We start from the raw sequence: 22,337 nt of genomic DNA, 5'->3' as shown, positions 1-22,337 counted from the left end.
TTTAGAATAGCTGATGTAATTATAGTTAGCCCATTATATGAGTGCCTCGTAATTAGATATACAGAATCGAAGGGCAGCGGATGAATAAGCTTTACGTCTGAATAGGTCGAATTGTTTCCAGTCTCTAGAATGGTGTGTAACTCAAGATTGGTATAGGTGTCCTTTTTCTGGCAGAGCATTTACATCCAAGGAATTTGGGGTGGGTTCAGAAAACAAATTCCAAGTCCTTTGTGGGAACATAATATTTTTTGTCTACCTGCTTGCAAGTTGGTGGGATGGATGCTGGGGTCTGCCAGTGATCCGTGGCAGGACTGAAAAGGGCCTCATTGATAGGAAGGGCTATTTTGGAGGAGGAGGAGGAGGAGGATGTGTGCAGGATGTTGAGCAACTTATGTTGTTGATCCTTCACCTCCTCCAAAAGAATGGGGAGGGAGTCTGCAATCCTGCAAAAAAGCTCCTGAAAATGTTTGAAGTTGTAAGCTGCAGTAGGGGGTGGAGGCATGATAGCTTTATTAGGTGAAGAAGCAGAGTGGTGGTGGAATTTCCTGCTCTTGTTCTTCCTCCTCATTTACTGTAGGGAGAGGCTCAGTCTCTGGTGGACGAGAAGCTGGTGGATAAAGCAAAGGTATAGGTCTCCAGCTTTGCTCCATGGGAGGCTTCCCAAACTGGACTCTTGTAAATGGCTTGGGGTCCCAGTTTGGCCAGTGCGGAGAGAGTGGAACATGGGGCTGCATCCATGGTGTCTATACCAGGGTTCTGGTTCAGGTGTGAATTGTGAACAGTGAGGACATGTAGAGGAAGTCATTTGCTCCTGTCTCAAGTAAAAAGGAGTGATTGACCACTCCTCCTCTTCTCCTCATTGTCACTGAGGAAGGAGGATGCCATCCTCGAAGAGGAAAGGGAAGAACATTGTGAGAGTCTGGAGAAGAGGGTGGAAGTGGGGGGAGGTCATGTTTGAGTAATGGTGACTCAGGCATGTCAGATACAAGTAGGTCTTTAGAGTATCTGAATCCTTGGGGAGGAGGTAGGAGGTAGGAGCATCATCGGTACCGGTGTACGAATTGATGCGGAGAAAGAGATGCATTCTCCTGAGCAGCCAGCAGGTGGAGCTGAAGAACTGCTCAGTGCCGAGGGCTCTAGGTCTGCCTGGTTAGGATCTTTAGACTGTTGTTTCATTCATGTACTTGGAAGGGCCCTGGAGCTATGTCCCCGTCCGAGAATGTTGAGGCGACTGACCTCGCAGGGGATGATTTTCTCATAGGTGGCGTCTCAGGGACTGCTGAGGGATCCCATTTCTTTTGTCAAAGTGGGAAAGAGACTACTTTCTCTTAGAAAGGGATGTGGGAGATGAGGATCAGCAGATGAACTTGCAGTGTGGGGAAAGCTGCACAGGGGAGAGTCCAGGCCCAGGTCTGATTCTTGACCGAGTGCTTTCTGACCTCGCAGGGGATGATTTTCTCATAGGTGGCGTCTCAGGGACTGCTGAGGGATCCCATTTCTTTTGTCAAAGTGGGAAAGAGACTACTTTCTCTTAGAAAGGGATGTGGGAGATGAGGATCAGCAGATGAACTTGCAGTGTGGGGAAAGCTGCACAGGGGAGAGTCCAGGCCCAGGTCTGATTCTTGACCGAGTGCTTTCTCCATAAGGAGAAGTCATAACCAAAATGTCCCAGTCTTTTCTGGTTTTGGCAGTCAAATTGTGGCAGTGGGAACACTTTTGTGGGATGCATCCCTGCACTGTGGGGGCTATCCATTATCGGGAAGGTGACCCAGCAAGACACTCACCTCTTGAACCCAGGAGATCCAGGCATAAGGGTGAGGGAAAAAGCTTCCTGGTCAGAAAGCAGAGAAATGAAAACCTAAGCTATGAAGTAATGAGTAGGGTAAAGTGAAAACAATTGGGGGGGGGGGGAGAAGGGAGGAGTGCAGAGGAAAGAAGAAGAAATTACTAAACTAAACCAAACCTAACAGGTAAGGCACTATCTAAAGGTCAAAAAGGAGAAGCAGACTCTGCTGCAGATTCCATCCCAGACCAAAGGCGGTAGTGAAGGAATTGGGGGGCGGTCGGACTGCACCATGCTATATATACGTCCCGCTCACAGCATGAGATGGGGAGGTGTGCATATGCAATCTGACAGGCACTGCTGATGAAAATCTCTGATCCCCAGCACAGGGGGAGCTGCTGCACCTACAGTGGAGCACTCATTCTCCAGTGGAGCACCCAGAAGAACACTCGAAGAACTAAAATATTCTGTCCTGTAACTCCAATGAGAATAATCAGAAAGAAAACTGAGACTGTTTGCGAGAAGAAAATATTTTTATTTATTTTTCCTATCACCAACAGCCAGAGTGGATAAAAATTGATATTGATGTTTTTAAAAAATCAGTTTTTAATTTAAATTATAAGTTTTTCTTTTTAAAAACAAACATGTTTAAAATTAAATCTGAATTTAAAACTAAATATCATTCTTACAGCTCTTTCTGTAATTTTTAACATCTTGTTTGAGGCGTGGACACCAAGACCTGAACACTGAACTTCAATAATGGTCTCACAAATGAGGTCTGAAGAGATAATACCATGAGATAATTCCCTATTCATATTTGATATTCCGCTACTTATGTATCCCACAGTCATGTTTGGACTCTGAATTAATACATTAAGATATCTCTCAGTGACTGGTATATTATAGTAGTAAAATTACTGAACAGTCTTTGCTTAAAGACTCAAAAGTATTTTTGTCTTAACACAAACTACAAATGCTTTCAAATGTGTTTATATTCTAAAAAAATAGCATCCAGTCTGCATATCTGTTCAGGAAACTACTTCTGCAGTTCAGATATGATTTGATATTTGAGCTATGCTTGAATATGTGCGGCCAGAAAATTAAAAAAAAACAAAAACCAAAAAACACCTTAGGAAGCTAAGATTAGTTTTTTGTAATAAAAAAGGATTTCAAACTCAAAACAGCTAAGGCATTTTTAACCAATAGGATTGAGGCACACAAATTACACAAGTTAATTGCACTTTAAGACTGGTCAAATTACTTCCAATGTCATGAGTCCATCGCTGTAGTGTTCAACTCCATGCCAGCTGCTCTTGGGAAATGTCTGGCTCCAGTAATGTTACTTATGACCCTGGTCTACACAAAACACCGTCTTTAAAACGTATTAGATAAAACAACTGCTCGAGGTTGTCTTCTAACACAAGCTGGTTTTCTAGGAAAGACAAACCCACAGAGAAAAGCGGCAGGCGAAGAGCTAACAGTGGCATGAGAAAAGGAGAAGGGTATAGAGGTGGTTAGAATTGAAGCACCAATGTACACTTGTCCTGTATTAGTCATTGTCATATTTTAAATCTTTGCTTGTTTTTGCACACTTTTGCTAGTTTTTTTATTCTTTAAATTTTAAGTATTATCTTGAAGACTGCTTTGCTGGCCCAATTCAAATATTTTTAACTGGTGGCTCACCCATAGGTCTGGAGTTAAGTACTTCAAAGCTTGACCCTTGACTCTTTGGCATGCATGGAGTAAAAGCACTAAAGCAGCAACTGATCCCAGGTTACAAAGCAGATCTTCAAGCCCAAAAGAATGTCACTGTCAGTTGCTCAAAGCCACCAACCGTTGCAGGCTGGGTAGTATGCAGTAAATGAGACATGTAACAATTAAAAAAAACACTAATAATTTCCTTGTTTTGATTTAGATTTTTGTTTTTAAAGGAAAATGACAGGAAAGAGAAATATACTATAGAACTTCTTGCTAGACCAGCACTAGAATGCTCTCTTCCCACACAATGCACACTCACTGAGGCATGGGTTCCTAAAGTTAAATATTTAAATGCAATTGTCTGGGTCTAACATTTTTCATATTACATATTTTCACTTGCATTAATAATGCTTAATATTTTTATGCCAAATTCTTTGGAGTTGTCTTTATCAATGGAGCTCCAGACTTGTAAACAATACCCATTTATTAAGAAATGTTAAATTACCTTTGGATTTTTACCCTCTTTGGCCAATAAAGCACGAAGCCGCTCTTGCGAAGGTGGTGCAATGAAGATAATATATGGTTTCAAGTCTGAATTGCGTAGGGTCTTCAATGACTGAAATAATAAATGGAACATTTTTTTCTTCAATCTCACTAAAGTTTGTAAAGGAAAAGTATAGATGCACTGTTCACATAATGTTCTCAAATGCTAAGGTAACTCAGTATAAATTTCAAGGGTTTATTAAAAGTTGTGACATTCCTTAATAGCAGCATGATTGTCTGGCTATGTGACATTGTTAATCTTCACTAACTCTGGTGCCATTCACCTTTTCCTATGCAATTGGTATTACAACCTTTTTTTTCTTGCTTATGGAACCTCAACATTTGCTCTTGCTCAAGAGTTCTTCGTAGAAAAGTAGGTCAACTGTTCACCAAACTTGGCTTGGCAGAAACTAAATATATGAACTCAGTCTAATTACACTTCTTTCAGTGTTTGAAAGTACAAATAGCCTTAAACTACATTTGCAATTTCTCCATATACAACTGAGAACCAGTATATAATGCGTTTTGTTACACACTGTCAAAAATTCCATACACAGCATTAACCTTAAAATTAGAAAAACAAACCAATTATCCCCTCACAGTTTATCTTACCAAGACACACCAAGTGCATTAATGATGTGCTAAGCACCCATTTTGCATAGTTTTGTGGTAAGATCACAGGATAGGGAGTCAGGAGAACTGGATTCTATTTCTGGCTCTTCAAGAGCTTCCTTCTTTGTGACCTTGGACAAGTCATCACCTCTCTGTGACTCAGCTTCCTCATTTTCAAAATAAGATTACTTACCAGCCTCACAGTGTGTATTAAGAAATTTAATTAATTATTTTTTGTTATATGCTTTGAGTCTGTCTCATGGACCATTCTAGAGAAACGTGAAGTATTATACTATACAGATTGGAATGCACGGTCAGTGTAAATGTGACTCTTTAAAACTTCTGAAATAGGGTTAAAGTTCTCCAAATGTATATATTTAAAAACAAACAATGGAAATAATTTAAATAATTCTTTTGTAACTATACCAATGTAATTTTTCACTGTTTGTATTTGATTATCTAATTGCTATTTTACACCACAGGCTTAACAAATACAGGGCAATTGTATGTGATACTGTAGCTGCCATAACAAGACTATAAAAATGCACTGGCAAATCCTTTTGGTTTTACTAAAAGTTAAATTCTAATGTGCAGTTTTACCTGTTATTAAATAAGTACGTGCTCTGGTTACTGTACATAGAGCTGACCAAAAATGGGATTTCTGATTTGCGGGAAGTTTTGCTTTTTCTAAATTTGGTTTTGTTCCACATTGGAAAGAATTCAAGTTGTTTCAAGGTTTCTAGTGAATTAGAAATCCCCAAAATATTTCATGAATCAGAAAGACAGATATATGGCTTTCTCTAAATGAAATCTGCTCCCCAATACTCTGACAGTGGTTGACTGAAACCAACAAGAATGTCAATTTCACTTAGCAGCTGTTAGGGTAGTGGGGTCTGTGCTTCTGGGGCAGCGCTGCCATGTGGACCATCCCAACCTGGGGCGCTCTGCATGGTGTGGCAGCTCCAGAGCTGCACATCCTGGGAGCGCATCCCAGGTCTTCCAGGTTCTGCAACAGGGAGCTTGGAAAGCCTGAGAGCCCCTGCATTAATAGGTGTTCTAAGGTCTTCCAGGCTTTCTGCAGTAGAGCTGGGAGTCAAGCCCTGGTTAGAGCTGGAGCTCCTATGGGTTTCAGGCTCCCAGCTTCAAGGAAGTGAGCATGGAAGTTCTGGCATGTCTGCCTGCACCAGAGCCATGGAATCTGCAAGACCAGGTCCTCAAGCTCGTGGCAGCCCATAGGCTGGAGCTGTCCCAGAGCCACTGAACTTGTAATACCCTGGCTCCCTAGCAGACCGGCAAGCCGGCAGGTTTCCCATGGCTCCATGAGAACCCTGCCTTTGATTCACCAACAACTTAGTGAACCTGAGAGGTTTTCACAAAATATTTTGGGGTTGACAAATTGGCATTTTACAATGAAACTGTTTCATTGGAAAATTTCCAACCAGTTCTAATTTTATACCACCTTAAATATCCCTTGGTAGATTCTTGAAAAATAAATGTTATTTCTTCAAATCGTTAATTACTAGACAAGTGAAGTAAGTACTTTGCTAATCATAACCCCTCCATTATTGCAAGTTAATTTCCCCCTGAACCAAACCAGCACAAAATATTTAGTCACATTACAGATCAATTATTCTACTCTATGTAAGTTCTTATACTGTACTCATCACCATAGCGAGCACCTACCTATGTTTGTCTCTCTGAAATAAATCCCACCAGCATACGAGTTTGAGTGAAAAAAATTCTGAATTTCAAAACCACTAGATTGTTTTAAAGTTATTATTTAATTTGAGGAAACCCCTCCCCCACTTTTCCAAGCATTAGATGAAAGTTTCCCCTCTAAACTGCACACTGAGTTTCAACTTGAGCTGAAGTTTTACCATATGTTTCAAATATGTTTAGAATAAAAAAGGTTGATCCCGCAAAGTTCAGAACATCCTTCCTTAAACTTCCACTTAAGTCAAGGGTCTCTCAACTACACAGATTAATTACATATGTAATTATAGCACTGGCCTATGTTTAGATGGTATGTTACTGAGCATTCACGCTATCAATCCTATTTCACCTGTATTTATCCCTGTGTCAACACACACATACAGTGAAGTGGTGCAAACTCACTGCCCTCTGTGGAACAGTGACAGGAGGACTCATTATAACATGTTTTACAGCCTTTGCTGTAATTTACAAGGTAGCAAAGGCTAAAAAGAGGTCATATCAGTAACTGGAGTTGTTTAAAAGTATTGCTGTACATTCCACCTGCTAGAGCTGTTCCTTTTGGGGACTGCATAAGTGCTCCCTTGAAAATCAGTGCCTTAGATTGAAGAGAGAGGTACCTTCCCCAAACTATTCCACCCTCTGCAAGATTTCAGAGTCCGGACAGTAAGAGAATTCCAAGGTAGTGGGGGAAGGTGGGCATTATCAACACTCCTAAAAAAAGTTAAAAGTACATAGGGCTTCAGTTTCCAGAGCATTTTTCACAAGTACTATTTATCTACAGAACAGATATGGATCAGGCTGTAGATATACAAGCTTCCTATACCTTGTCTGCCAGGATGCGTGAACAATATATAAAAGGGGCTGCCCTAGGGATTGAATAGGCTGCATGCAGACGGACTAGTAGAAAATGGATTGTTACCAGGTGTTCTTTTCACACAGGTCACCAGTGTCGTTTTACTAATGCCAGATGTTGTTCCTTTAGTAACACGTTCAGTTTTCATAACAACTGCTGCAATGAAATGTAATACCTGTGTATGGAGATTTAAAAGGCATATCTTGCCAGAGTTGATTACTTGCCGCACAGAGTCTATGCTGGTACCATACAGATTCTTCTCAAACTCGCCATGCTCAATAAATTTCCCTGCAGATATGTCAGTCTCAAATGTCTGCCGTGAGATGAAATGGTAATCTCTGCCAGCTACTTCATTCTCTCGCCTATTCCGAGTGGTATCTGAAATTAACAATAACCAAACAGAAGTTGAGAAAAAATGGTGTACTTCTCAAATTCCAAGTGTTTCAGGAGTAATGCACCTTTTTAGGCTATAGTACTATGCAATATCCAATTAGACAAAAGGGCAGCTATTCTCTTTTCAAAAATAAATATCTCTAAACAGATTAGTCTGTGTCAATTGTATGGTACTGATCTTGCATTTAGTGTTTTTCACGCAGAATGATCTGGAAATCTTTACCAACTAGAAAAGAAATCCCTTCACTATGCAGCCACTTTGGACGGAAAGCTCCAGCTGTTTAATAACACACAGCAACATAATTCAGGACACATAGTTGAGAATATCACATTCAATGGAAACTGTAGGGGGAATTTAGGAAAGCACAGCACAATCATTCCAAATTTGAACTTACCAGGACCCCCATGTTAAAATCACTCACTATTGTGAAGAATTCCATGGGATTTTTAACTAGTGTAAGTGTCCCAATTTTACGTCCCATCTGGGAGAAGAAAAAAAAAAAAAGCACTTCCAGCAGCACCCAACACCATGCTAGGGCACTGTTCCGTACTGACTTATCAAAGCCACTTTCTGCACACAAAAGTTTTCTTTACTGATCCTCCTACCCAGAACTGATCTTACCCTGCTTAGCTTGCAATATTCACGAAGATCATAGCCTGAGGTGATCAGGTGGCAGGTTATATTTAGGATAGTGGTTATACCGTCTGACGGAACATAGCCCTGTATTCACACCCTACAAACTACTGTAATCATCTTTGTACAAGGTATGCCATGTAAGGCATCTTTTGAAAACTCAATTCATTGGTCAGTAGTGTCCTGATAAAAATATATGTAGCAACACTGTATGTGAAGCTTTAAGACTTTTCTGTATGATATTATTAACGTATGTTCCAAATCACACAGCTCTGCCCAAGCAGAAGTTGGCAAACAGGTCTGTCCTAAATGAAGGAATGTGTGCTTGCCTTTATTTGCATTTTAGCAGGAAACAGAGTCATCAAGCAGGAAGGGAAAACAAAGGAAGTTCAAACAGGGGAAAAAAAAAAACAAAACAAAACCCAGCAGGGAATATTCTTCCGTACAGACACTGTCTCCTAGATCTCAGCTGGAAATAGGTTTCAAGAGGGGGACTGGAACTATGAAAAGCAGGGACAAACACCCTAAGGGACCCCTCTCCCTGTACATCTCTTTCTCTGCACCTGAGAAGACAAAAGGAAACAGCTGTTGGACTTTGGGGAGGGGTCCTGACCTGAAAATATGATCAGGAATCTATTGGAGCATGTGGTGAGAAAGTTTGTTTTGCGATTAAGATAGCTTCTTACTAGTAAGCATTTTCATCTTTATTTTTCTTGTAACCATTTCTGACTTTTATGCATTATTACTTATATTCACTTAAAATCTCTCTTTGTAGTTAGTAAACTTGTTTTATTGTTTTATCTAATACATTGTATTTAAATTGAAGTGTCTGGGTAACTATTTAAGGTAATAAAATAGCATATTATTCCCTTAAAGGAATAATGGACTTAATGTATTTGTACTGTCCAGGAGAAGGCTAGGCAGTACAGGACGTACATTTCTGGGGAAAATCCATGACTGGAAGTGTGTTGGAGTCAGTATAACAGAGGCTTCTGAGAGCCAGGGTTTAACTGGAAGACTGCAGTTCCACACTGACACTCAGGGTGTGGCTTGCATGCTTGAGGGCTGTTTATGAGGAGCCCAGGTGGGAACTACTTCAACAACGCATTGTAAGACATCCAAGGTTGCAGGGCAGGGCTGACAGCTCCCCCACTAGTCTGAATTGTACCCTGGTGTGTCATAGATTCATAGATACCAAGGTCAGAAGGGATCATTATGATCATTTAGTCTGACCTCCTGCACAACGCAAGCAACAGAATCTCACCCACCCACTCCTGCGAAAAACCTCACCTATGTCCGAGCTATTGAAGTCCTCAAATTGTGGTTTAAAGACTTCAAGGAGCAGAGAATCCTCCAGCAAGTGACCCATGCCCCATGCTACAGAGGAAGGAGAAAAACCTCCAGGGCCTCTTCCAATCTGCCCTGGAGGAAAACTTCTTCCCGACCCCAAATATGGCGATCAGCTAAACCCTGAGCATATGGGCAAGATTCACCAGCCACATACTACAGAAAATTCTTTCCTGGGTAACTCAGATCCCACCCATCTAATATCCCATCACAGGCCATTAGGCCTATTTACCATGAATATTTGAAGATCAATTACTTACCAAAATCACATTATCCCATTATACCATCTCCTCCATAAACTTATCGAGTTTAATTTTAAAGCCAGATAGATCTTTTGCCCCTACTGCTTACCTTGGAAGGCTATTCCAAAACTTCACTCCTCTGATGGTTAGCAACCTTCGTCTAATTTCAAGTCTAAACTTCCTGGTGGCCAGTTTATATCCATTTGTTCTTGTGTCCACATTGGTACAGAGCTTAAATACTTCCTCTCTCTCTCCGGTATTTATCCCTCTGATACATTTATAGAGAGCAATCCTATCTCCCCATAACCTTCTTTTAGTTAGGATAAACAAGCCAAGCTCCTTGAGTTTCCTTTCATAAGACAAGTTTTTCATTCCTCGGATCATCCTAGTAGCCCTTCTCTGTACCTGCTCATGTGGAATTCATCCTTTTTAAACATGGGAGACCAGAACTGCACACAGTATTCCAGGTGAGGTCTCACCAATGCCTTGTATAACAGTACTAAAACCTCCTTATCTCTACTGGAAATACCTCTCCTGATGCATCCCAAGACCGCATTAGCTTTTTTCACAGCCATATCACATTGGCAGCTCAGTCATCCTATGATCAACCAATACTCCAAGGTCCTTCTCCTCCTCCGTTACTTCTAATTGATGCGTCTCCAGCTTATAACTAAAATTCTTGTTATTAATCCCTAAATGCATAACCTTACACTTCTCACTATTAAATTTCATCCTATTACTATTACTCTAGTTTACAAGGTCATCCAGATCCTCCTATATGATATCCCAGTCTCTCTCTAAATTGGCAATACCTCCCAGCTTTGTATCATCCGCAAACTTTATTAGCACACTCCCACTTTTTGCGCCAAGGTCAGTAATAAAAAGATTAAATAAGATTGGTCCCAAAACTGATCCTTGAGGAACTCCACTGGTAACCTTCCAGCCTGACAGTTCGCCTTTCAGTAGGACACGTTGCAGTCTCCCCTTTAACCAATTCCTTATCCACCTTTCAGTGTTCATATTGATCCCCATCTTTTCCAATTTAACTAATAATTCCCCATGTGGCAGGGTATCAAACGTCTTACTGAAATCTAGGTAAATTAGATCCACTGCATTTCCTTTGTCTAAAAAATCTGTTACTGTCACATCCTCCCCTTAAACTTACGAGGAACTGCAGCTGCAAAGCGATCTACTTCATTATTCATTAGCCTCTGACGTAGTTCATTCTGGCCGCAGTTCTGTGGGCCAATCAGGACAATAGGCCTTTTCCTATTTGCTGGCTGGTGATACAGTGACATTTCCTCATAGGTTAAAATTTCTTCATTGTCATAATCTTCAGAGATAAAACAAAAACAAAAAAAACACCTGAAAAATATTATTTAAAACAAAGACGACAACCAGATACAAAACATGACTGATGTTATTACTACATGAGAAAGACGAGGTGGGTGAGATACTATCTTTTATTGAACCAACTCTCACAGACCCCTTCTTCAGGTGTGGAAAAGGTAACCAAAGTGTCAGAGCTAAATACAAGATGGGACATTTTGTTAAGCATAAGGAGTTAACTCATTTTAAGTGGTCTCCTGCAATGTAACAAGAAACCTATGGATCATCAAACTTATCTCCACAGATCCAATAACCATTGCAGATACTAGGAGGAATCTTATCTACAGCCAGGCACAGATACTACAGAATATGCTCAAGAGAACTTCCTTCAGTACAGGAAAACAAACAAACAACCCCCCCACCCCTATACTCCATATGGGGTATCATCAAAAAATTACAGCTCATACTAGATGGAGACCACCCCTGAAATAAATCTTTCCTGAATCTCTTCTGGTCTTCAAACAACCCCCCAGCCTTCCCAAGCTCATTAGCAGAAGAAAGCTTTCCACAGACCAGGATACACTAACTCAAAGCAGCACCAGATCCTCCCAGACCAACGGATGCAAAACCTGCAGACCTATTTCTATGGTTACAATGATTAATACCCTCCACAGCACACCCTTCAAGATCTATGAGTCCTAATATGCCGATCACAACATGCGGTGTACCTCATCAGTGCATCAAATGCCCCAGTAACTATGTGCGTGAAACCAGACAATCTCTATTCTCTCAAATAAACTCTCACAGAAATATGATAAAAAGACAAACATTCTATTACCTGTGGGTGAAAACTTTTCACAAAGCAATCACTCCATCACTGATTTCTCAGTCTTCATCCTTCAAGGAAATCTACATAACCCCTTCAAAAAAGAAGAGGCTGGGAATTTGAATTCACAACTCTGCTAGACACTAAAAATCATGGACTCAATGGAGACACTGGTTTTATGGCTCACTTGGACCAACATGGGTATAACAACACTATTACTATATGGCAGTATTAACTGCAATGTGAGCCTGACACATAATGTAAGGAGCTTAGGGAAACCCATATCTCTTCCTTTCTCACTGTGCACCTCTCGCTCTTGAGTCCCTCTGACAGGTATATCAGCCTTTTGGTTGAGAATTGGAGAGATCTCATTGCCTCTGTTTATTTCTCCAGGATTGCGCTATTCAGCAATGAAATACATTCCTCTTCCTGTCAGAAGAAAGTGTGCTGCTAGGCCCTATTGGCAGCGATTTGGGGAACAAATTTGCTGATATGTTTATAAATTAGGTTTCTAATAAAGAAATAGTAATTCAGCAATTATTTCTTGGTATTTATATTTATAAACCAAAATTCAATTTTTTTCAGATTTTGTAATACATCTAATTTGCATTTATCATAAATCCCAAAGGTACTTTTGTATATAGAACTCTACTGGAAGGAACTTTCTGGGGACACAGTTTCAGTCTCATTCGAATATGCATACAACATTCAATAAGAAATAGCAGGGACAAGCTTTATTTAGCACATAAGAAATAGATTTGTCATTGTTATAGCAAGGTAAAGAATGTTCAGGGCATTTTAACTATATAATTCTAAAACTGACATACAGTTCACATCAGAGTTATTACTACTTACCATCGTTTTTATTGGCATTGTACAAAACTTTTTTCCGTTTCTTTTTATTTTTCTTTGCACACCAAAGTTTTCCTAGAAGTCAAATTAAAAATCACTAGAATCAGAAATGCTTGTACACAAAAACAAAGCTTCTTTTTCCTGGCTGTGTACTTAAAGATGGTAGGATACATTTTTTCTTTCTAAATATTTTACATGTATTTAAGTAAATTAAGAAATATAAATTTCTATAGATTATAGCTATGTAGTATTAGATTAATATAGCTCCTACTACACGATACCAACTGCCTCCTCCATTGCTCAGACTCATAATGTGAGGTCATCTAACTCTTCTTGTTCTCTTACCTAATACATCCAGTAGAGTTCAAATACACCCACTTTTTCTTCCACATTTCCAAGGGCCATCCTTTCTGTTAGGTCTTTACTGTTAAAAAGTCTTGACCATACATTCTTATTTTGTGTCTTGACTATTATAAACTCTTACTCTCTGACTGCCTTAATATCCCTTATCTCCCTGCCAATTCATACAAGACACTTCTTAAGAACCTCCTCTTTGTTGCTTTGACCAGACTTTATCCACCCTTGTCTAGTTAAGGTGGTCTCAGAGTACACAGATCTTTAGAAGTTTTCTTCTAACCCACCTCTGTCACTATTGTAACAAGTGAGGGGTGATGGATGAAATTCCTCTCAGAGAGGATGTGAGGCTCATCTCCTTGAATTACTCCAATGAGATCTGCATGTGCTATGAAAACATCATTTGAGAACTAACAAGCTCCTACACAAACTTCTTGCCTACACTAAGAATTTCAGGGAATTATCCCATCCGGGCTAGATCTACAGGTGGAAGAATTCCCTAAAATTCTATATGTAGACAAGGCTCCAGAGACACTGACAATCAGAGTCCAGACACTCCAAGGAAAGAACAAAAGGTTTAAACCCCAAAAATGAGCAGTTGAACCAACTGACTGCATACTGTATTATGGTACTGTAAAAGTGTATCAAGTAAGGTCTTTTATGAAACCCTGAACTTAATGGTCATTAGGACATATCTACCAACTGTGGTTATGAATCTACATATTTATGTACATAGAAAACTGTATTCATGACCTTACTACAACTTCAACTATACCCAGGGCTGGCCTTAGGGAAAATGGCACCCTGGGTAAACTTGTATTTTGGCACCTCACACCCATCATCCTTGGCTCCCACAGGCTCCCTGAGCTTCCCCCCTTCCATTATTTCTAGACCCTGCTGCCTCCCGTAGTGTTTAATTTGTACTGAAAGAGATGACAGAGTTCAGCCCTGGCCCAATTTAAGCACTGGGAGGGCAGCCTGATACTGGTGGGTGTTGGCTGGGTTCCCAGCTCTGATATCAATGCCACAGTCAGCAGCAAAATAGAATTAAGGGTGGCATCTTGCCAGAGCTCACGGCCCTCCTGCAGCCTTCTGGCCACTCCTCACTCACAAGGGCACCATTTCAGATTTTGGGGGGTAAGAGGAAACTTTAACCATGACTTCAGCGACTACTTAGGCATCTGAAAACTCTAGGTTTGTTTTTTTTTTGGGGGGGGGGGATTTGCAGATAATTTAGTAGTTAGCTGACAGGAGCATTATATGTAATTGCTATATAAAGAAAAAAATAAATATGGCTTCAATTGGAGTTTGTATATAAAGTTTATATGTTAATTTAGAACAATCAGGAGATAATACAGCAAAATATTCCCAATCCCAAACCTTGAGGTATCAGTTCTGGAGCTTTCACACATATCAGAAACACATGGTTGATACGTCGTACACTATCTCTACTAAAATAAAAATAAATAAAATCTGCTTACTTTCTCTAACAGACACTCTGTGTTACTGCCACTATCTACTTTATTTTAGTCAACTGTTTTTCATTCCACTAGAAACATAATTTTAATATATGTGATTAAGGTTTTTCCCCCCTCTTTTATTAAGAAAGGGAATAAGTTTTTCTAATTATTTTGGCATTTATGTTCATACTGATCATAATAACGTACGTGACTCACTAACACTTGAATCCATCATTGCTATTGGTATGATAGTTGGAACTGCATTTATTTTCATGCGCATTTTAAGTTATTTTAAAGATACAACTAAAAATACAATTAGAAAATAAGCAATCTTCAACTGTCCAGTCTCTAAAGTTGTGTGTTTAGCTAATGTTTTTTAAACTGGCACTGCTAAGGTTAGTACAAGCTAAAGTTACATTCTAGAAGGAGTACTTGTGGCACCTTAGAGACTAACAAATTTATTAGAGCATAAGCTTTCGTGAGCTACAGCTCAACACGAAAGCTTATGCTCTAATAAATTTGTTAGTCTCTAAGGTGCCACAAGTACTCCTTTTCTTTTTGCGAATACAGACTAACACGGCTGCTACTCTGAATTCTAGAAGGATATGATTATTTGATTGTACCACTTCAAATAATGAATGACAAAGCACAATATGATAATAAAAATAATAATGATAATTACTCCTGCCAGGACAGGTTATGCATTTTAGAACTCACTACTCAAAGAACTAAATGTAAATATGAGAGAAATAAAATTATGAAACGCATAGACCTGTCAAAAAACTGAAAGAATAGCACTCTAATCCTTAGCAACTCTGAAAGAATAGAATTACAGAGACTCCACGTCCATTGCAGGAAGTACCAAGAAGTAATAAGAATAATAATACAAGTATGTGCAGGGGGGTGGGTGAGTGTGAGAGAGAAAGAGAGAGACTGTGTGGGGGGGGGTGAGAGAGAGACAAACACAGTGTGGGTGTTTGTGAGAGACAGCGTGTGTGTATTGGGGGAAGTGTATGAGAGACAGCATGCTGTCCCTTTAAGCAGAGCGGCACTCACCAGTCTGAAGGCTTGTTCAGACAGCAGCACCCCCAGCAGTGCCATCTCACTCCTGAGCCATCTCCTCCCTCCTCCACTCTGAGGAGATGGGGTACATGGGCGGGGGGTGGGGTGGGGAGACATCCTAACATCAGCATTCCCTCTTCTCCTGCTCCCCAACGGACAGGAAAGCTCCCGGGAGCAGCTGGCCAGGGCTGGCTCTAAGGCAGGGAGCAGGAGCAGCATGACAGCGGGGGCAGGGGGGCGAGGGGAGGGAAAGATACCCCTGCTCCAGAGGCATCCTGCTTGTAATGGCACCCCAGGTTTTCACTCGATTCACCCGCAGGGTTGGCCTTTGACCAGGGCACTCAGGGCAATGGTACTGCAGGGAGTGCCTTTGATACCTCCCACCTCACCTGACCTGCTGACGAAGAGCCACCTGGGCTTATGGAGGTAGCCAGCCAGCCAGCCAGGGAGGGAGAGAGAGACAGAGACACACCTACATTACTGGAGAGGGCAGCCCCAAGCTGCATTTTGACTCGGCACTCAGATAACTCCTCCGGTGGGAGCAGCAGAGGTGGGTGCCCAGGGCTCCCCACTCTCCCCAGACAGAGAGCTCCCTGCGTTAGAAGCTCTGGGGAGTGGGGCCGGGCTTGAAGAGGCTCCTGATGGGATCTCTGGGATGGGTGGCTGAGGTTGAGGGGTGGGGGAGGGGGAGGAAGAGGGATGCGTACGCCAGCAGATTGCCTCTGTGCACCAGATGGAGGCTTGGAGCAGCCTCCCTGCTATCTAGGTTGTGGTGGGGGTGTGCCTGCTGTACAAACGCCCCCTAAGAGCCTGCCCCTCTTGTCCAAGAAAGGGCTTGCTCTTTTCACCAGCACGGTCAGCAGGAGCGCACACTTAGCTCCGCACAGGTGAGCACCAGGCTAACCAGGGGCATTGCAGTCTTCAATCCCAGCCCATCACTTCCCTGCAGAGTGGGGCATGCAGGGTCATATCCCCCCCCCCCATTTTCTGCCAGGGTTCGCCTGCTGAGCCCTCCCCCACCTTCACTGAGGAGAGGCAAACTAATAGCGGGGAGCTGTAGGGAGGGGCTGCTGCTTCAGCTCTGTAAGGAGAGGTAGTGGAGGAAAAGCTGCTTTCCCACAGGGGAACTGAGGGTAAGGGGGAGGAGTGACTCAAGCTGTTGGGGGGGGGACCTTTAAATTGTGCCCCCTCCCCCCACCAGCAGGTAAGGGTCCTCCCTGCTCCTTTGGCTCAGAAGCTTCACCTGCTTGGTTCCAGGGGCTGCCTCTCAAAAGTCAGGCAGGCGGGTGCACAGGAGATCAATGGGTGAGAGATGTACCCATGTGCCTGCCGCTGATCTGAACAGAAGGGGGAATTGGGGCAACAGTGGATAGGGGAGTAGCATGCAAACTCACTGCGCGCTGTGCCCTGTCCCAGAGATGTTCCCAACACAGTGGTTCTGTAGTTTTAATGGCAGATTAACCATTAAGTAGGTGCTGCCTGCCGTGACCTCCTTGAAACCCATATCCCTTTCTTTCAATTCCTGATAGTCTGAGGGTGGGGATAGGTAGTCTGTTTGTAACTGTTTCTGTTTCCACTAGTTTACTCCTGAGGACATTCTGCGCCAAAAAATAAAAATTCTGCACACAATATTGCAAAATTCTGCAAGTTTTATTTGTCAAACAAATGTGGAGGCTCCAGCATGGCAGTGGGGAGCACAAGTCACTGGCTGCACAGAGGTGGGAGATCACTGTGCAGCTCCTCCCCCCCATCCCCCCCGACATGAAACCAATTCAGCAATGAGACTGCACCCACCCCTGACACAGCACAAGGACCGAACCTGCCCCCAGAAACCCCATGGCCCTACCTCTGTGTGTGGGCAGGCAGGCTCAGCAAGGCAGGATTTAACTGTGGAGGGGTTTAGTGTGGAGGAATCCAGGTGTGGGGCAATCTGGGTGCAGGCAGCTCAGTAGGGGAGCTGGGTGCAGGGGGACCTGGATTCACAGGGGTTTGTTGGGGGATTCTGGGTCTAATGGTAATGGGACTCTGAAGGGGGTCCAGGTGAAGGTGATTGGGGCTCAGTGGGGGGGATGGAGTTTGGTGGGGGGGGTCTGGGTATGGGGGACTCAGTTGGGGGTCCAGATGCTGGCAGAGTGTGACTCAGTGGGGTGAGGATCCAGGTGCAGGAGGCTCATTGGGGTGGTCCAGGTGCAGGGGAAGTGGGGCTCATCAGGGGGGTTCCGAGTGCTGGGGGGTGAGGCTCAGTGGAAGGGTCTGAATATGAGGGGGTCTGGATGCACAGGGGTTGGGCAAATGGGGGTGTAGCTCCCTGTACAGGGATCCCTCTCTGTGCAGCTGAGGAGTGATGGATGCAGGAAGTGGGGAGGGGAAATTTGCAGTGCTTCCTGCAGCCAGGGGAGAAATCTGGGGGTGTGTCTGACCTAGCCCCAGATGCTATGCGGGGGAAGAGGAAGTCCCGTCCTCCCCATCCCCGCTGGGACTAGCAGCTGGGACTAGCAGCTGAGCCCGGCGCAGGATAGGAGCCACCAGCCGAGTCTTCCCCTGTTCCGCCTCCTGCTCCATAATGATTTACCTCTCTGCCAGCTGCCCTGGGGGCCCAAAACATGAGACTTGCATGACCGTTCTTGTGGCTTCCCTTTGCTTCCCCTTCAGAAAGTCATTTTTTGGAGGGAAGCAAAGAAATCTGAGTGGGACAAATTCTGCACATGCACAGTGGCGCAGAATTCCCTCAGGAGTAACTAATTGTACTTTACAGTATACTGAGATTCCCTGGGGTAGGGCCTTGTCTAAGTTGTTGGGCAAAGTGCTCTATACATATCTATACTGCAAGAAGAATAAATAAACTCCTTTCTTTACTCCTATCTTTGACTTAATCCCATATCCTGCAAACCTGGGAAGTCAATGGGGTTCCTGCTGTTAGTGTGAGGACAACATGAGACTGTAATTTACAGTTTCAGGCCCTTAAACTGGGACAAACACTAGTGGGGATAGGATCTGCGCTCTCACCACCCCCCTGCTTCATCCCTGCTGTTCTGGTCACTTATAAATAGGCTTGCTAGAATGGAATTTTTATTACTTTGATGCGTAATATCAATTGTTTATTTTTAGGCTTTTTTATATTTTTATAATTTTTAATTTTCACAGTTGTGGGAAATTATGGGGGAAGGTCAGATAATTTTTTAATGTCAGTAGAAGTTGAGGTTCAAAGAGTTCAAGCTTTAAAAGCTGTTAAAACACAGAGACAAGATGGGTGAGGTAATATCTTTGTATGGGCCAATTTTGGTTGGTGAAAGAGAAGTTTTTCAACTCCATAAACCTGGAGAACAGCTCCGTGGGGTTTGAAAGCTTGTCTCTTTCACCAACCAAAGTTGGTCCAATTATGGATATTACCTCATCCACCTTGTGGCTCTCATATTCTGGTACCAACAGGACTACAACAATACTGCAAAAACCACTAGGTGTCAATATCACATGTCAAGATATACAAAATAAATATCCTAAAACCAGAAATGATTTGTTGATTTAACTATATTCATTCAGTAGTCCATTTGTAACAATCCTAATCCAGAAGTTTATATCATTGAATTTTGACTAAAATTTGCAAGCAGCATTTTTCTTGCTTTCCCCATCAGAAAATTTAAATTATTACTGATGAAAATATGTTTGTGGATTTGTGTGTTTACAGTGAAATCAACAGCTAATTTCTAAGTTATCTGAAGAAAAAAAAAAAAACAAAAAACAACCCCTAGAGTTTTCAGCTGCTTAAGTATCCCCTGGAATCATGGTTAAAGTTGCCTCTCTTCTCCCCCTCCCCCGCCAGGAGTAGCCAGAGGGCTGCAGGAGGGCCGTGGGTTCTGGCAAGATGCAGTCCCCGTGTGACAGCACAAAGCCCGTCTTGAGCCACATGCTGAGCACCAGGCACCACAAGCCACAGCAAAAGCGTAGAAGTAAGGATGTCAATACACCATATACCATGCCACCCTTACTTCTGCGCTGCTGCTGGCGGTGACATTGCCTTCAGAGCTGGGCACCTGGCCAGCACCCACCTGTATCAGGCCAACCTGCCAGTGCTTAATTGTTCCAGGGCTGAGCTCTGTCATCTCTTTCAATACAAATTAAACACTGAGGGAGGCAGTGGGGCCCACTGGTGATGGGATGGGGGGACCCATAGGGGGGCCCCAAATTACAAGTTCCAGGGTGCCATTTTCCTTAAATTGGGCCCTATTTGCCTGTATCAAAAGCCAGCCCCGACCATACCTCATAGCAGGGAGGGGCACACCTCCTAAGCCATGTGTGTACATAAAACTGGCTCCAAGTAATCATCTATTTTCCAGCCCAGGAAAAGAGAATACTAGACCATCAGAGTTAATGGAAAGACACTGAAACATCCCTGCTATCATTGCAAGAGTTGCACCTCAATATCAGCGAACTGAGGAACTCAATATCAGTGAATTCCAAACACTTGCTAAACAGATCCTAATGGATTTAGAAGAGAGGGAGCAAAGTACAAGATTATGGTTTACTGTTTTCTTTTGTTTATTTCAGGTTAAGAGAAATACAACAAGGAAAGGAGAAAATGAGCCAGTTAGAGTCACTGGAAAAAATGGATAAAAACAGCTTGGGAGTTTGTCTGCACAATATAGTTTAACTCACAAGGGGAAAATCAACAGAGGATCTGAGAACCTCACTGACTATTATAAGCAGAAGGAGGACGGTACAAGTGCAGATGACCCAGGCTTGGGACACCAGCCAGACCTCAATTCCTTGTAGGAGGTGGCTGCTCAGGCAGAGCTGACCAAACTGCAGCTCTGCAGAGACCAAGAAGCATATGACGACCAGGTACCGATGGCAGAGCTGAGAAGGCAGCCAATGAGGTAGCAGGGGAGTGAGCCCACCAGTGATGAATGGAGGTAATGGAAGCAGAGGGGAGAGCAGGTAAGTGGCAAATGGAGGTACATGAAATGCAGGTCGGAGTACTGGAGCAGCAGAAAGGCATTCCTCAGCCTTGTGGGGAATCCCCCCTAGAACTCAACCAGCTGTGAGAAACTGTATAGAAGAATATTTAACGGCTTTTGAAAGAATGTGTCAGGCCTATGGCATCCCTAACCAAAAAAAGTCTGTACTGGTCCCCAAAATGTCAGATAAATCTTTCTGAGCTACCATACGAGAGAAGTCTCCTGAAACGGTACAGGTGGCCACTCAGGCTGCTGATTTGCATGTGCAGGCCAGAATGGATATTGAGAAAAAAAGCCCCAAACAAATAGGCAGAGATCTGGTCCCAGATTTGTTCACAAGAGGATGGAGGCGAGGCCAAATTTACCCTAAACAGGTATCCTCCAAATAGCCCCAATTACAAACCACTGACCCAGGATGAGGGCACAAGAAAAATGTTTTGTGTGCGACTGAGCACATAAAGAGGTACTGCCTCAAATTCAAGCCCCATCCTGTCCAGGTTAACACAGAAGTCCCTGATGGGGTATTAGTAAACTTTGTATGGTCTGAACCCATCCAGGTAGACAAGATATTAATCAAAGATGCCAAAGTAAATGGTAAAAAGAATCTGACATGCTCCCAGGGGAAAACGTAAAGCTCTTTGCTTCATGAACTTTTGAAATCACAGCACCGATAGCTCACATACAGCTGGAGTGGGAGGATGAAATACAATTTAAAAGTAGGAACTTGGGATGGTATTCCAGTGGACATTTTGTTGGAAGTGATATAATATCTGTGTCTAAAGTTCTTACTGTGGTAACTGGCAGTGGGAAAGCGTGCACCCCAGAAACCTTTTGCTTAACTCAGGTGAGGAACAGACAGAGGAAACGGGAAAAGACACTGTGCCTGCACTGCACGGTGGGAATACATTCCAGGGAGTGGGTGTCAGTATAGGAGCTGACTTATTTTTCCCTGTGAGTGCTCCACCCCTGCTCTGTCTCAAGACCCTGCCCCTCCCCTCAAGCTCCCTGCCTGCCCACTGCTCTCTGCCCTCCCCCAAGCACCTCCCTCCAGCTGCCGAACAGCTGCAATGGGTGCTTGAGCCTCTAAGCACCCATGCAGTCAGTGCCTATGGGCATCAGCTCCTCTCACTGAGGCAGCCTCCAAATCAACCAGAGTCAAGCAGCATTTGTTAAAGATCAGGACACAGACCCTTCCCCAGAGCATTAGGGAAGCAGTTTATAGCAATTCTACAGAGGAGAATAGAAGGAATTTTTTTTTAAATGAAAAAAGAGGGTAGGATATAAAGGAAAGCCCCACTGGAAACAAACAAGGGCCATGGGGAACCCCACAAGCAGCTCCTAGTGCCAAATAAGCACAGGGCAGTGTTGTTATGTTTACCCCATGACTGTCAATATGCTGGATGTCTAGGAGCAGAGAGGACATTTGAAAAACTTCAGAAAAGTTTTTATTGGCCTGGTATAAACCTAGCAGTAAAGGAATACTGTAAGCCCTGAGACTTGTGCAAAAGTGGAAAAAGACTACAGGTCTCTGCAAAGCCACAATGCAACCATTACCTGTAAAGGGAGAAGCAATACATAGGGTTGCCATGAACATTATTGGTCCATTCCATAAGCTGTCCAAAAATGGGAAGAAATATATATTGATGGTAACTGTTTGCTACCCCAGATACCCAGAGGCAGT

At 42.9% G+C, this 22,337-nt stretch overlaps 1 protein-coding gene across 9 annotated transcripts in view; it reads right to left on the bottom strand.

Moving 5' to 3' along the window:
• Positions 1–22,337, bottom strand: part of PALS1 (protein associated with LIN7 1, MAGUK family member) — a 157,909-nt gene that overhangs the window by 11,211 nt on the left and 124,361 nt on the right. For 7 of the 9 annotated variants that reach the window (XM_043517395.1, XM_038405030.2, XM_038405028.1 and 4 more), the window contains 4 exons: positions 12,829–12,900; positions 10,984–11,151; positions 7,378–7,580; positions 3,987–4,097 (listed from right to left, as the gene is read on the bottom strand). In XM_043517395.1, the coding sequence (XP_043373330.1) occupies positions 3,987–4,097; positions 7,378–7,580; positions 10,984–11,151; positions 12,829–12,900 (554 nt within the window). Of the gene's footprint in view, positions 1–2,304; positions 3,258–3,986; positions 4,098–7,377; positions 7,581–10,983; positions 11,152–12,828; positions 12,901–22,337 lie in introns of those variants that run through there. The other 2 variants (XM_038405033.1, XM_038405034.2) reach the window with 2 other exon arrangements.

Source organism: Dermochelys coriacea, chromosome 6 (assembly GCF_009764565.3).
Source record: "Dermochelys coriacea isolate rDerCor1 chromosome 6, rDerCor1.pri.v4, whole genome shotgun sequence".
NCBI lineage: Eukaryota > Metazoa > Chordata > Testudines > Dermochelyidae > Dermochelys > Dermochelys coriacea.
This window is presented reverse-complemented; position numbering and strand designations above follow the sequence as displayed.